This window comes from Natrix helvetica (genome assembly GCF_964273705.1).
Source record: "Natrix helvetica genome assembly, chromosome: 2".
Classification (NCBI taxonomy): Eukaryota; Metazoa; Chordata; class Lepidosauria; order Squamata; family Natricidae; genus Natrix; species Natrix helvetica.
The window spans coordinates 27,621,066-27,634,632 of NC_138552.1; the positions used below are offsets into that span (position 1 = coordinate 27,621,066).

The 13,567-nt window shown below is 34.9% G+C and overlaps 1 protein-coding gene across 3 annotated transcripts in view; it reads right to left on the reverse strand.

Moving 5' to 3' along the window:
* Window positions 1–537: 537 nt before the first annotated feature.
* The window catches only part of SLC38A9 (solute carrier family 38 member 9), a 48,658-nt gene continuing 35,628 nt past the window's right edge, over window positions 538–13,567 (reverse strand). For 2 of the 3 annotated variants that reach the window (XM_081940029.1, XM_081940028.1), the window contains exons 13-16: window positions 11,812–11,925; window positions 10,075–10,223; window positions 4,773–4,862; window positions 538–1,482 (exon numbers count right to left, since the gene is read on the reverse strand). In XM_081940029.1, coding sequence (XP_081796155.1) covers window positions 1,317–1,482; window positions 4,773–4,862; window positions 10,075–10,223; window positions 11,812–11,925 — 519 coding nt within the window. In that variant the 3' untranslated portion in view covers window positions 538–1,316. The remainder of the gene's footprint in view (window positions 1,483–4,772; window positions 4,863–10,074; window positions 10,224–11,811; window positions 11,926–13,567) is intronic. The other variant, XM_081940030.1, reaches the window with a different exon arrangement.

The window sequence follows — 13,567 nt, forward strand, 5'->3', positions numbered from 1 at the left end:
CTTCTCTCGCTCTTCATCTTGATGATGTGCGGACGGGCGGGGGGAGGGAGCTGGAACCGGCCTGGCCTGTTAATTTTATCTAATTTTTAAAATGTTAGTGTTATATGAATTGGGTTTGTTTTTTGGATTGTTTCTAATTTCCTTTTAACTTTTGTAATATGTGTTTTTTTAATGCTGTACGCCGCCCTGAGTCCGTTGGGAGAAGGGCGGCATTTAAATCCAATAAAACAAACAAACAAACAAACCGGTTCTAAACGGCACTGTAGATTTGTGGAACCTCTTCTATAGAAGAGGTTAGAACTGGCAGGAACTCACCCCTGGTGTATATGTACACAAGGTGCTGATTCAGTGCAGATTCAGGGCTTTTTTGAGCATAAAAAGCTACCCCTCCTCAAAGTATAAGATTTAATAGCCATGATGCCAAGAGAGAGGTAACACATCTCCAGAGTCAGCAAAAGGTAAGCATAGGTTTGTTCATCCCAGATTTGAGTCAAAACAGTAATTTGAAACAAAGCAGAAAAGGTATAAAAAGTTTTATAACCACACTTTGCACTCTGGGGAGAGGGTTTGTACAGCAATGCAAGTCAACATTTTGAGCTCACTGTACAATTATTGATGACATTTCAGATTTAAAATGGGGCCTCTTTACACTGCTGTGCAAAATAGATAAGAGTATACTTGATATTAATTCTAGACTTTCCATGCCAAGTCTAAAGAAAATGGACAATACATTCTTTCCTTTATGCCAGGACATGAAAGAAAACCTCCCTTTTAGTCCTGATATTGTAGACAATTAAGAATATCACAAAAGATATAGTTTAATGTTAGCTGGTATTTCATGATTTAATATGTGCTGAATTTCAACGTAAAAGAATTCAAAACACACTTTTTAACAGTAGCGATATATAGTGTTCTAGTTCAATAAAATCTCTTGTTTATTTGCCTACAGTTTCGTAGATGGCTTTTTCCACGTAGAAAAAAATATAAATTTATAAAAAGAACTTAATAATTCCCAAATAGTTTCCATTTCTACTTGAAGTTGCAGCAGGAATTCACTCAGTTCCTTCCATTTGCTTTGGTGCTTCATATTCCAAGATGCAGCCTCCATTTTTAAAAAAAGTTTCTTTGTTATTGTTGATTTTTTAAAAGGCTGTTTTCTCTGGAACACACCAAGATTGAAAGAGGGCAGTCGACATATCTTCTGCTGCATAACTTTTATAATACTGCAGGATACAATTTTTATAAGACTGTTCAGGGTAGCCTTTTGGTACTCCTGCACCCCTTGCAAAGAAGGAACTCTGATTTAAGATTGATTTTCAAATTAAAAATTGTGCCATCAGATTTGCCACTCCTAGAAGAATTATCAAAAAATGGCTGATTAGTGCAAACCATGTCAGCTGATTTTCCCGATGCAAAGAGATGATATAGATGATGGATGGGTATACAAATACAAAGGCGAGGCCACAGGTTGCTCCAGAATATCTGGAAGAAAACAACAAATGATTATATCTTTATTTTTTCAGACTGCAATCTTTGCATGTCTGTTCAATGACAGGTCCTACGTATAACAAACTATCTAGCCACCAACATTTTATTCAGAAACTGCTGTCCCAAGTAGTGTACTTTAGTATGCTGAGCAAGCCCAGAAAATTGGGTTAACTTGTGTCCATGATTAAACTAACTATGAATAAGCATTAAAGACAGTCATAATGTGGTTGGTTGGTTGGTTGGATAGTTAATTGATTTATATTTACTATTCAAAATAATTACTCACTAGCCATCAAGACAAGTCTTTCCCAATGTTAAGCAAAGTAAGCCTTAGTACATGACCAGACCAGAGCAATTATTTTAATGTGCTTCATCGCTTTAAAACTTTTACTGCATGCTGGACACCAGACTCACCCCACAAGAAAAAAACTACAAATGATATCACTGTGAACACATTATAGCTACTTCTGTTCCTTTGGATCAGATTCCCGTCCCCATCTCTCACAATCCTACATTTGACTATTTAATAAAAGTAATGAAGCATAAATTGACAATAGAGCTACACAGATTTTGCTTATGTCAGTAGAGTTTCTGCACGTACAAGTAAACATTATATTCAGGGTCAGGAAGATTGCATAACTATAGGACAAAATGAGAGTGTTGTTCTTGTGTTTTACAAAATGGCTAGATGTGGACATGGCCAAGGGAAGGGAACAAATTCTACAAGGCTGATGGACACATGCACGTTTTAGGCACACAGAAGACATCTGATGCAGCAATTATCACATTTACTGTATTTTTCAGAGTATAAGAGGCACCAAGATTTTAAAGAAGCAAATTTTTTTAAAAAAAGGTTTTGCACTCTGCAGACCTCCCAAAAACAGCCCATTTTTCGTGAAAACGGGCCCGGGTTTGTTTGTTTTTTCCCAAAAAGAGGGCGTGAATAGGCTTTAAGAGGCTTGTGGAGTGCTCCGGGAGGATGGGGTGGGTTAAAAATGAGGAAAAATGGGCCAGTTTTTCACGAAAAAGGGCCCATTTTTTGTCAAAAAAAGGGCATGCATAGCCTTTAGGAGGCTTATAGAGTGCTCCTTGGGGTTGGGGGGGGGGGGCAAAATTGAGCAAAAAACATCACATTTGTCGCTCATTTCTTTCCTCCCCAGCCCACAGAAGCATCTGGAATCCTCCTAAAGGCTATGCAAAGCCATTTTGGTGAAGGGGGCAGGGTTTCAGGAGGCAAAAAAAAAAGGCTGTATTCAGTGTATAAGACGCACCCAGATTTTCAGCCTCTTTTTTGAGGGAAAAAGGTGCGTCTTATACTCCAAAAAATACGGTAATTGGAGAAAATGATTCTTTTATCCTTTAATTCAACAGTGTAAATGCTGCCCACTAGGGCTCCCACTGCAGTAAATTTCTCCAATACCATAGCATGCTGCATTAATCAATAGCATTTATGTAGTGTTCAAACAACTTCACAATCATTCTTTTAATACTTCTTCAGTGGGGTGAGGGGAGCAATCACCAAACCGGATATCAGAGGCTGTGAGACTGCAGCTCACATCTGATGTGAAGGGCCAGAGAAAATTTCTTCTTCTTTTTAAAAAATGATTCTTCATATTTTTATAAAGAACACCAGATGGGTTCGTGGCAGAGGACTCCTTTTGAAGAGAGAAAAGGAACCAATCACAAACATTCCTTTTTGCATTCGGATGACTGCACAAAATTGCTTAGCCAAGGCTTGCTTATTTAAATTCATTTGTTCTTTGTTTCTGTTGCTCGCAATAGAACGAATGAGTGGGAATATATGGTTGGATGTCCAGGAGGTTTTTAAAAAGAAACCGGATCCAAGATTTTTCACATGCAGAAAGTTCAGGTGAAATTCAAATTGTGAGAAAACAGCAGTAAAAGGAAGGAGCAATGGGTACATTTTGCCACTTTAAGTCATTAATCAAAATAATGAAGGTGGGATAAAAACAAATAAATAAAACTGAAAGTGGAAAACTCGAGGAGCTTTGAGAATAAAAGGAGATGCAGAAGATATTTATGATAAAAGTTTCCAAACTCTTTTTTAAAAGATCAATTAATAGTACCTTATGTTGGACAAAAATGTTTAAACATTCACACATGGCACAGATCTAAAATGCAGTTTTAAAATGTGGAATTTTGGTAATAGTGTTTGTTATTACTACAAGGAAAAAGAAAATCATGGCAAAAGAAAGCTGATTTGAAGGAAGGCTCTATCATACAGCCATTTTTAATATTCATAGCTACTTGATGGTAGCTGGGGCTTCATTTATTTTATTTGAAAATTTGGTTGTTTTTTTTACCTTACAGAAAAGAAGTAGGAATGATAAGGTGACAAACACTTTGAAATAGAATACAAAGCTGTATCTTTATGTGCTACAGAAAATAAAAATATTTTGTGAGTGAGGTAAATGAGTTCAGATAGGGATAGGTAAGCAGTCGGACTCCAGATGTTGGTGAATTACAATTTCCAGCTTCCCTAGAAATGTGACTACTGATAAAAGCTGCTAATTTAGGATTCTGGAATGCTAGGAGTACTCTACCTCGGATGCAGCTGCTAATTTAGGATTCCTCTTGGATTAGAGACAAGAGTTTTTTTAAAAAAAATTGCATTCTCACTCTTGACACCTTATAGAATAGAACTGGGCAACCTTTTTGTTTTTAAGCACTCACCATTCTTTCATAATTGTCAATGATGTATGAGTCAGAGATATGTGGCATTTACGTGGTGGGATTTTCTTTCTTTCCCTTTATTTTTAGTGAAGTTTATTTTTCTCTTTGCTTGTTTGATTATGAGAGTCACACTAGAGCTATGACTCCTGATTCTCCACCCATAGTCTGTAATTATCCAAATGTTTAGCCTGATCTAGACATACATCAGCATTATATAAGAATGATAAAATGTTCTTTGGAGAGGTTAGATCAATTGTCGCACCTTTGGGTTCATTTGGATAATTCAGATTTTCAATGTCTCTCTGAATGTAAAAGAAATTGAATCTGGATATTTTTTGCTGCAAAAAACAAATACTATGGTAGTGACTAAGAAAAGGCCAGAATGTATGCTGTACTGAATTGTTTCATGTTGCGAAAATGTGTAAAAAAAGTGAAATTCTGAGGCTTATTGCACAATTGTATTACTTTTGTTTGCTGCATGCAGGTGCTAGATATGAGAATCACCCACTATTTTGTTTAAAGTTTACATGAAAGTTAGCATAGTCCTACATCAATTTCCGTATGAGAATCAATTCATATTTCAAGGGTACCTTATGATTCCCCCTATATTTGGATAAAATCTGGCCACTGCAACTCCGATTCCTACAATGATAATGTTCGAAACCAGCACGTGGAAAAAACTGTAAGAAAAGAGAAAAACCAAGCTATGTAACTCTATGTAAGAGCAATCTCTTTTATTAGTTTCAATAAGCTAGTAAAAATCTTTCCATCTCTGTGACTCATCCACTAAAACCAATTACTTTTAGATGAAATGAACTTTTCTTCCAACAGCCAAATCTTAAATTGGTCTTTTGAATACAATATAGCGATCTGAATTTCTAAGGTTCTTTTATTTGTTATGCCAAAGTTCATAAAAGCATACTCATCTCTCTGTTTCTCTCACTCTCTTTTACACACACATACATATGAACAGTCATCTCAAATACTCCTAAATGCCATCCATATATTCTATATAAAGTATAATAAAATACTCTAAAACACATTCCCCACATGAAAAGCAATATTTTGGAGGATCCAGGAATGATCTGCCAAACTAATGAATATCAGAAAAAAAAATCTTTAGAGGAGTGGAAATCCTAACATTATAAATGTAAAGGTAAAGGTTCCCCTCACATATATGTGCTGGTGGCTCCCGACTCTAGGGGGCGGTGCTCATCTCTGTTTCAAAGCCAAAGAGTCAGCACTGTCCAAAGATCTCTCCGTGGTCATGTGGCCGGCATGACTAAACTCCGAAGGCACACGGAACACTGTTACCTTCCCACCAAAGTGGTTCCTGTTTTTCTACTTGCATTTTTTACATGCTTTTGAACTGCTAAATTGGCAGAAGCTGGGACAAGTAGCGCGAGCTCACTGCATTATGCGGCGCTAGGGATTTGAACTGCTGACCTTCTGATCAACAAGCTCAGTGTCTAGGCCACTGCGTCCCTATGTATGCCCAAGCAAATGTATGTCCAAGCAAATATATGCCCAAGCAAATTTTAAAGATTTTGATAGATTAAATAAATATTTAGGTTTGCAGGATTCACACAGAACAATTTTCATCAAACTCATTCTTTAGAGATAGTGTAAACAGAAAAGGTTTTGTATCCTATCTCACCTTCTTAAATTTTATAAGTAGAAAATTAAATTTGTAAGAGTTTTCACATTCCAAACAAGGCCTATATGTTAATATAAACATACCATCCTATTTAAATACTGATTTAGAAATTTAATACACTTAGAAATGGGATTCTTGCTATTTTAAGCAAAGAAAGAAATCAGATACAAAAATAACTTGGGCATTATGACTTATTATTTTTAAATATATTTTATCCATATTGCTATTATACAAACAAGGAAAAGAAAATCTAAAAACAGAAAACATATTAAAAAATGAAAATGAAAAAAGGCACCATCACTAGCTACCCCCGCTAAAAGTAGCATATATATATGCGCCACATAAATATTAGAATATATAAGGGTACCTGGCCTTTAAACAAATAAAGCTTAACCATACAGAATCATAAAAGTGATTCTATCCATCTATACAGTGATTCTATTACATCTATAAATTCAATTTAAAAGTCACAGTTAATCCAGGATTGACTGGATTGTTAATCCATATTTCTTCAATCCAGGATTTTTTATACCTGGGGTGGTGATTTCTTTCCAATGTGCAAAATTATCTTATCAGTTTGGTGGGTACAGAGTCCATCATAAATCAGAATATTCCATATTTTTGGAATATAATTTAACATTCCCATTAATCACTTTACACAGCATTTTTGTTAAGATTAATACGAATATGTGACCAAAACAGGACAAGCATAGGGCAAGCCCAAGACATATGGAAGAGTTTGTCAAATATATTACATGACCAGCATAAAAAGGTTGGCATGTAACCCTTTATAAACATCCACTGAGATGTCCAATAAATATGAACAATGATATTTTGATATATTAGTCACATCTTGATGTTATATGAAATACACTGTAGTATAATTGTGGTTTGGCTTTTGTACGTTGTCACAATCATTTAAAATATGTGCAGTGTTGCTACATGTCCAATTCTATTACAGGCTATGAGAGTGACTTTGGGAGAAAGAAGGAAGAGCTACAGCCTAGAAAGCAGTCTGATAGAAGACACCCAAGTTCAAAGGAAGGATGAGAGTGAGAGAGCATCTCAGATGGGACCTCCTCTAATTCTCTGGCAAGAAGGAAAAGAAAGTGTTTTCAGACTTGCAAGATTATATTATTTTATTCCTCTCATCTTTAATTCAAAATGGTAAATGGTAAGTCTCCTGCCAAAGCAAAGTCATCATCACAGTGGTTTACACATTTATTGTTCAATGCTTGTAGTAAATGACTACAAATGAACCTTGGGGCAACCTGAACAAAACCAGTCCTATCACAATTACCTTGAGAAAAAGATTTGGGATGCTACATAAATTTGTAAACATACATGATTGCCATTATTTTTTATGGAGTGTGTGTCTATGGATACCCTGAATTTAATGAAACAGTTCAGAAAACACTTTTCTTCCTTTGAGTCAGTGTTGACAAGTCTGTGCAGTGTTCCTCACAAGATTTCAGAGGCGGATTGCCATTGCCTTCTTTCTACAGTTCAGAGAGTGTGATTAACTCCAAGTTACCTAGCTGGATCTCCCTAAGCAAAGAAACTGAAACAATGGTCTCTTGGTTTCTAGCCTGATGCTTTCTCCTAACATCCAACCGGATGTTTGAGAAAACATAGCATTGCATCTAAAATTGAGATGGTGCTGAAGAGCGCACAAAGCCAGCGTGGATGCCAGAACATGACTATAAATACACTTCCTTAGCCTCCACATCAGGAAGTAGATTCTAAGAGCTGGCATTAGATGTAGCTGAAACCTCTGGAAAACTGACAGATCTCCACTTAGCATAATAACCTGGGATTAATGTGTTTCTAAACACACTAAGTTTCCAGGAAATTGTTGCAGACCAGCAAATACATTATTTCCATTGTCAATCTTTAAATGGAACTAATAGTGGAAGCAAGTTGTATTTTTATCTCAACTCAAGAGAGATAAAATCTGGGTCTAAAATCCCATTTATTTATTTATTTATTTATTTATTTATTTATTTTTTATTCAATTTATAGGCCGCTCCCTCTCCACAAGGGACTCGGGGCGGCGTACAATTCAATATACAAACAAATGACAAGGAGGAGGTATATACAAAAACATTTTACAATACATAAATAAATAATCATGAGTTAAAACAACACAGTAAGATTAAAACAATTAAAATACCCAAAAAGTCAGAATTAATTAAAGTTTAAAATTGTCCAGGGGGATTAGAGAATGTAGTTATAATTCAGGCCAGGCCGGCTAGTTGGAACAGGTGGGTCTTGAGTTTCGTGCGGAAGGAGCGGAGATCGGTAGTTATCCTAATGTTTTATAAAGCACAGTGGTAGGCGCTATAAAAATAGCAAATAATTATATCTACTATATGTACATTTGGGATCTTAAAAGAAAATGTTCAGACAGCTCCTCCTGCCTGGTCATCTCGCAGCTTGTCTACTGCAATGCTTTCTACATCGGGCTGTCCTTTAAGGCCACCCAGGAGCTTCATTTGGCCCAGAACACAGTAGCATGAGTGATGGGTATGACTCACTTTGCATGTACTAATACCTCTGCTTCATAAGCTGCACTGGTTACCAAGTTGCTTCTGGGTGTGATTTCAGAGGCTGGTTGTTACCTTCAAAGCCCTACAGGCTATCCTGCTTGGATTCTTTTGATTGAACAATGCCACCTATTGGGATGCTTAAAACTCACCTTCTCTGCCATAGTGTTTGCCCTCTCAAAGGAGAGGTTCCCCCAAAATCTGGATGGCCCCACCCTGCTAGTATTTCAAAGAGCCTTGAAGATCTTTGGTGAGGGTGAATGAGGCTCCCTTCTGGGTAATATACTTTGCTCTGAGTGGTTTGCTGCTTTGTACCATCTTTTGTTCTTTGTTTTTATTGTTTTATTGTTCTCTGTGTCTTTAAGTTTGAAAAGCCCAGAGTTGTTGGGCATCTGGCAATCTAAAAATATAATAAGTAATAAAAAAAATACATAAAACATAGATCTTGCTAGGATCAGGATGACACAAAATTGTCCCTGGAAGAAAAGCTATATCTACTGTATTACTTTGAAATATATTTTTTTCTAATGTTATGGTTCTATCTGTTTGTGTATATGTGTTGATTCTTGGTGACTATATGGAGTTTTCTTGGCAACCTTTTTAGAATTGGTTTGCCATTGTGCCTAAGACAGGAAATCACAGTCTCCCAATCTCTAGCCTGGCACCTGAAGCCATGTACCACACTGGATTTCTCTCTCTTTCTAAATGTTTAGAGTCTTTAATTTCTCCTTTATTAGCAGATAGCAGTTACTACCCTAGTCACTACATAATTTTTACAAATGTTAGTAACTAAAATTGTTTAATAATCACTAGATCACGTTGAATAGAGAACTGTAATAATTTGTGGGTCTCTTATAGTGGTTTTTGATTACAAGCTAGTGTCTGGTGACAAATAATACAGCTGTCTTGCTGAAACCAAATAGATCTGAATTGAGTCAAAGCCTGGACAGGAAGCTATTCCATATACAAATACTCTGCTATTTCTTCTAAACCCCCTGAGCAATGTAATAAAATCAAGAATATTTTCTGATAATCCATTTTTCTAAAGGTCACTATCAACAAGAAACACTCATGATTCTTGCAGCTGTTTATGTAACCTTCCTTATCTATCAGAAAACTCTTTGAAGAAAGGCACATAAAATGTTCACCTGGGTGACTTATGATAAGGGTGACTCCTGAATTAGTAAGCAAGATTTCTCCTTCTTCAAATAAAAAATAAAAGAACTCATGTTCATTTGGCCAACTTTAGTGGGTTTTGCCTTATTTTTTAGCTGCTCTTACTAGAGCATGCACTATGTAGACAAGTAGAAGGCTTGAATGGAGCACACACACACATACAAAAGCCAAAAAACCCATAAAGAAATCATGCATCCCACTTGCACATTACATCAAGCTACAGTTGCAATCAGTGTAATCAAGATGCCAAATTTTGGTTAATTGCTCTAAAATTACATACGGAATATCAATGGTCCTGTTTACACATCATTTTAAACAAACAAACAAAAATCAAACCGAAAACACTCCCCCACCCTCCTTTGAGACTGACGTGAAGCTTGAATGAAAATCTATCACTAACCACAATAGAAAGTTTGTTCTAACAGTGGCAAATGAGTAGTGTCAGAATATTTCTACGATATGGGTGTGAAAACAAGAAATAGAACTAAGGTATGCCAAAAAGGAGTGGTTTACCTTGGATAAACATTCCCAAAGACATGTCCTAAAAACTGAACTCGTGCCAAGTAACCAAGCAGTGGGTACACAGTCACCATCTGGAAGAGCAGGAATATTCTTGCAAGAAATGACATGATGTCATTACTGGGGAAATTATCTAAAAAATTCTAACAAAAAGAAAAGTTAGTGATGCAAGTGAAATGGGGCTCTCATTTTTTTCTGCATATATATATATATAACACAAACACAACACAAACATAGCAAAGGCAACATTAAAAATAAAAAATATGGTTTTCTGCCTGGATGGTCTTCTGTAATGAACCGAAGGACAGAAAGGGGGAGTAGTTAGCTCCCTCCCATATTTGGGCATACCAAGGGTTGTAACACAAATACATATACATACATACATACATACATACATACATACATACATACATACATACATACATTATATATGATTCCAAAGCAATGAAAATAAAGACATTTCTATATAGAGAATATATAACACATCAACATATCATCATCATAATCGGAATATACAAGATATAAGACTTGGAAAATTATATAATGGCTTCATCTGCATATTTGTTTTTTTAATCATGGAAACACTTATACATGAAGTTACAGAATTTTGTTCCTGAAGGACAAATGAAATATGGCTTAATTATTTACAATAGTTTGGTTTCAGAATTTTAAAAACGGCAGTCTTATTGTAAATTAAGTTTTGTAACTTAAGTAGGGAAAATTCTTATGCATTTTATATTCTCAACACAAGCACAGATGCATTTCTATATTTGTGTGTTCTGTTTTTCCTTAAACAAATTTATTTTGACATAGTTTCCTAGACAAATGCATGTCTTCAGATGCATAAAACGTATTTTGAGATGCCCAGCTATGCTGGAGAAGGGATTGTAAAACATTATAGAAAAACAATTTTTGCTTAATGATCTGTTTTCTTTTCCAGCTACGCAGATAATTTTCATTTATGCACCAGTCCAGTATATAACAGCATACTTCCATATAACCACTGTTTACCATTTGGAAAATAGTACCATACTTTAATTAGACCCTGAGCCAATCTGGATGTCATCTCAGCTGTGTAAACCATATGACGAATAAATATTTGCCCTGTATACGAAATGTTTGTTCAAGGTGAGAATAATCCAGGAAATCCCTAATTAGCCCTTATTTCACATTTCATTTGAATCAGGAAACTAAAATTACCAGTTTGGAACTTCATGTAATAGCCTAAGGATTCTAGTTGTTGCAGAACTGATAAACATATTTTTCCAGTCCAGACAAAAAAAGGAAACTATGCTTAATTAGAAACTTCATTTGGTTTTAGCTTCTTGAGCTCAAAGGAGATGAATGTACAGGCTAAAAGCTCACTACGTCAGCTAATTAAACCAAGGCAGACTCTTCTGAACCAAATTTCTTAATTTGAAAAAGTAACCAACTTTTCTGTACAATTAATGTCTGCATTGAAGTGAAGAAAAAAAATGGTACAATGAGTTATACCAATTGGTGCAACTGACAGCTAATGTTTCAATGGTGCCAAAATAGCTTTAATTAGAAAAATGTGGTATTATTAAAGTATGACATTGTTCATAATTCTGACTTGATGCATTAAGTGAAAGTGGGACCTAATAACATTATATTAAATGCAGATGCAGATAGAAGAAAAGAGAGCAATGCTTACATATAATCAATTCTCAGCTATTTAAACAAAGACCCCCATGTTAAAGGTTTTTGTACCTGTTCTATACACTCCTTGCTCAATGGTGGAGATGGAAAAGAAGCAAAGATTAGCACTCCAACATAGAGATACGTAAAACTGACTAAAAAGTAAGCAATTGAAAGATCTCTGACCTGTAGTTAAAACACAAGAAACAGCAAACAAATAAAATCAGTTTGTTTCAATTATTATATGCAAAATTAGTTATAGGACAACTCCTGGAACAGTTAAATCATAGAACAATAATTCTTATTGTTTGAATTAATTGTCCCCTGTGCCCCAATAAATGGAAAATATATTGTTTTTAATTATTAAGTAGATACAATAATACAGTGACTTTGGGACTGTGGGTTAAAGCAGTTACACATACACGCACACCTACATACACACAAAACCACAATTTAGCATACATTCAAGGGCATGAAGAAAAAAAGCTATTGCAAATTTGGAAATCAAAGCTAATTAAGCCATCACATTCTCAAAAATGAGCCTATTTGGACCGGGCCCCTTGTTAAAAACCAAACTTTTCCTTTTCAAAAAATGTGGACACCAAATGACATATGGAAATTATACAAGTGTCTTCTTTTATGGGATGCTTTTTATAGTATTTAGCTGGCAAGAAGATGCTTCAAGTCTAGCAGTGCCTTTTACTTTTCCACACATTAAAGTACAATGTGGGTAAATTACAACACTGGATAAAGGCTCTGTTCCCTTGATGAATGAAGGAAAAATCTTCCAGATTTCATGGCTTACAAAAGAGAGTGAATTAAGAGCAAGTGATGGAACGACGGGGAGCGTTTGTTAATAAAGTCGAGATGGCAACATGCTAAAAGGGGGCAGGGCTTTGGTCACACAGCTGCAGCTGCCATTTTTCCCCACCCCATTGCAGATGTTTCTGTCACTAATTCTCAACTACCCTATCCTTACAATATTATTGTACAACTAAAAGGGACAGAAAGGAAACCATATGCTTTATTGTAAATTCCTTAAAGTGGAATAATAAGCACGTTCAGTTTTATTTATTCTTTTTTTAAAAAAAAATATTTTCAAACACAAACACACAAAACATATAACATAAAAACCTCTTCAACTGCATACAGTGTGTCAATTGGTTACAAGGTCTTTCTGTGTCCTTTCCATGGTCATCACTTGAGCTTTATCAAAATTCACATATTGTCAATACAATATCTTTGTATACATTACTATTATACTTCATTTGTTTGCTTATCACTATTGTTTCTCCATTTTAAACAAGGTATTCTAAATATGTATCCATTTATATTATAATGATTCATTATATCATCTTCAATATATCCAATAATAAAGAATTTTTATATCCTATTCTAAATCATTCTATTATTTTAGCATTGATAACATTCTCTAATAATTTTCAATTCCATGTTTTTTTCCATTATTAGTATCATCAATTCAATATACATGTATACAAATTGTTATAATTGTTAAACATCCATTAAGCATAACTATTATTGCATCCTTTTTATATGAAACATGTTAAATTTGAAGTAAATTTATATTATGGCATTTCATTACATCATCCTGAGATCATCCAAAGATATGACATCCTTATATTCTATTCTATATAGAATTACTTATCTTTTATAAAAAGGTTTTTCAACATCATATCCATCATCCTTACTTACAGTTTGTATAAAATTTCATATTATCAATTTAGTATATGTAAATGCTTTATCATTATTAATCATTTATTTAGCTATAGCTATTATTACTTTGTCTTATATAGAGTACTCAAAATTT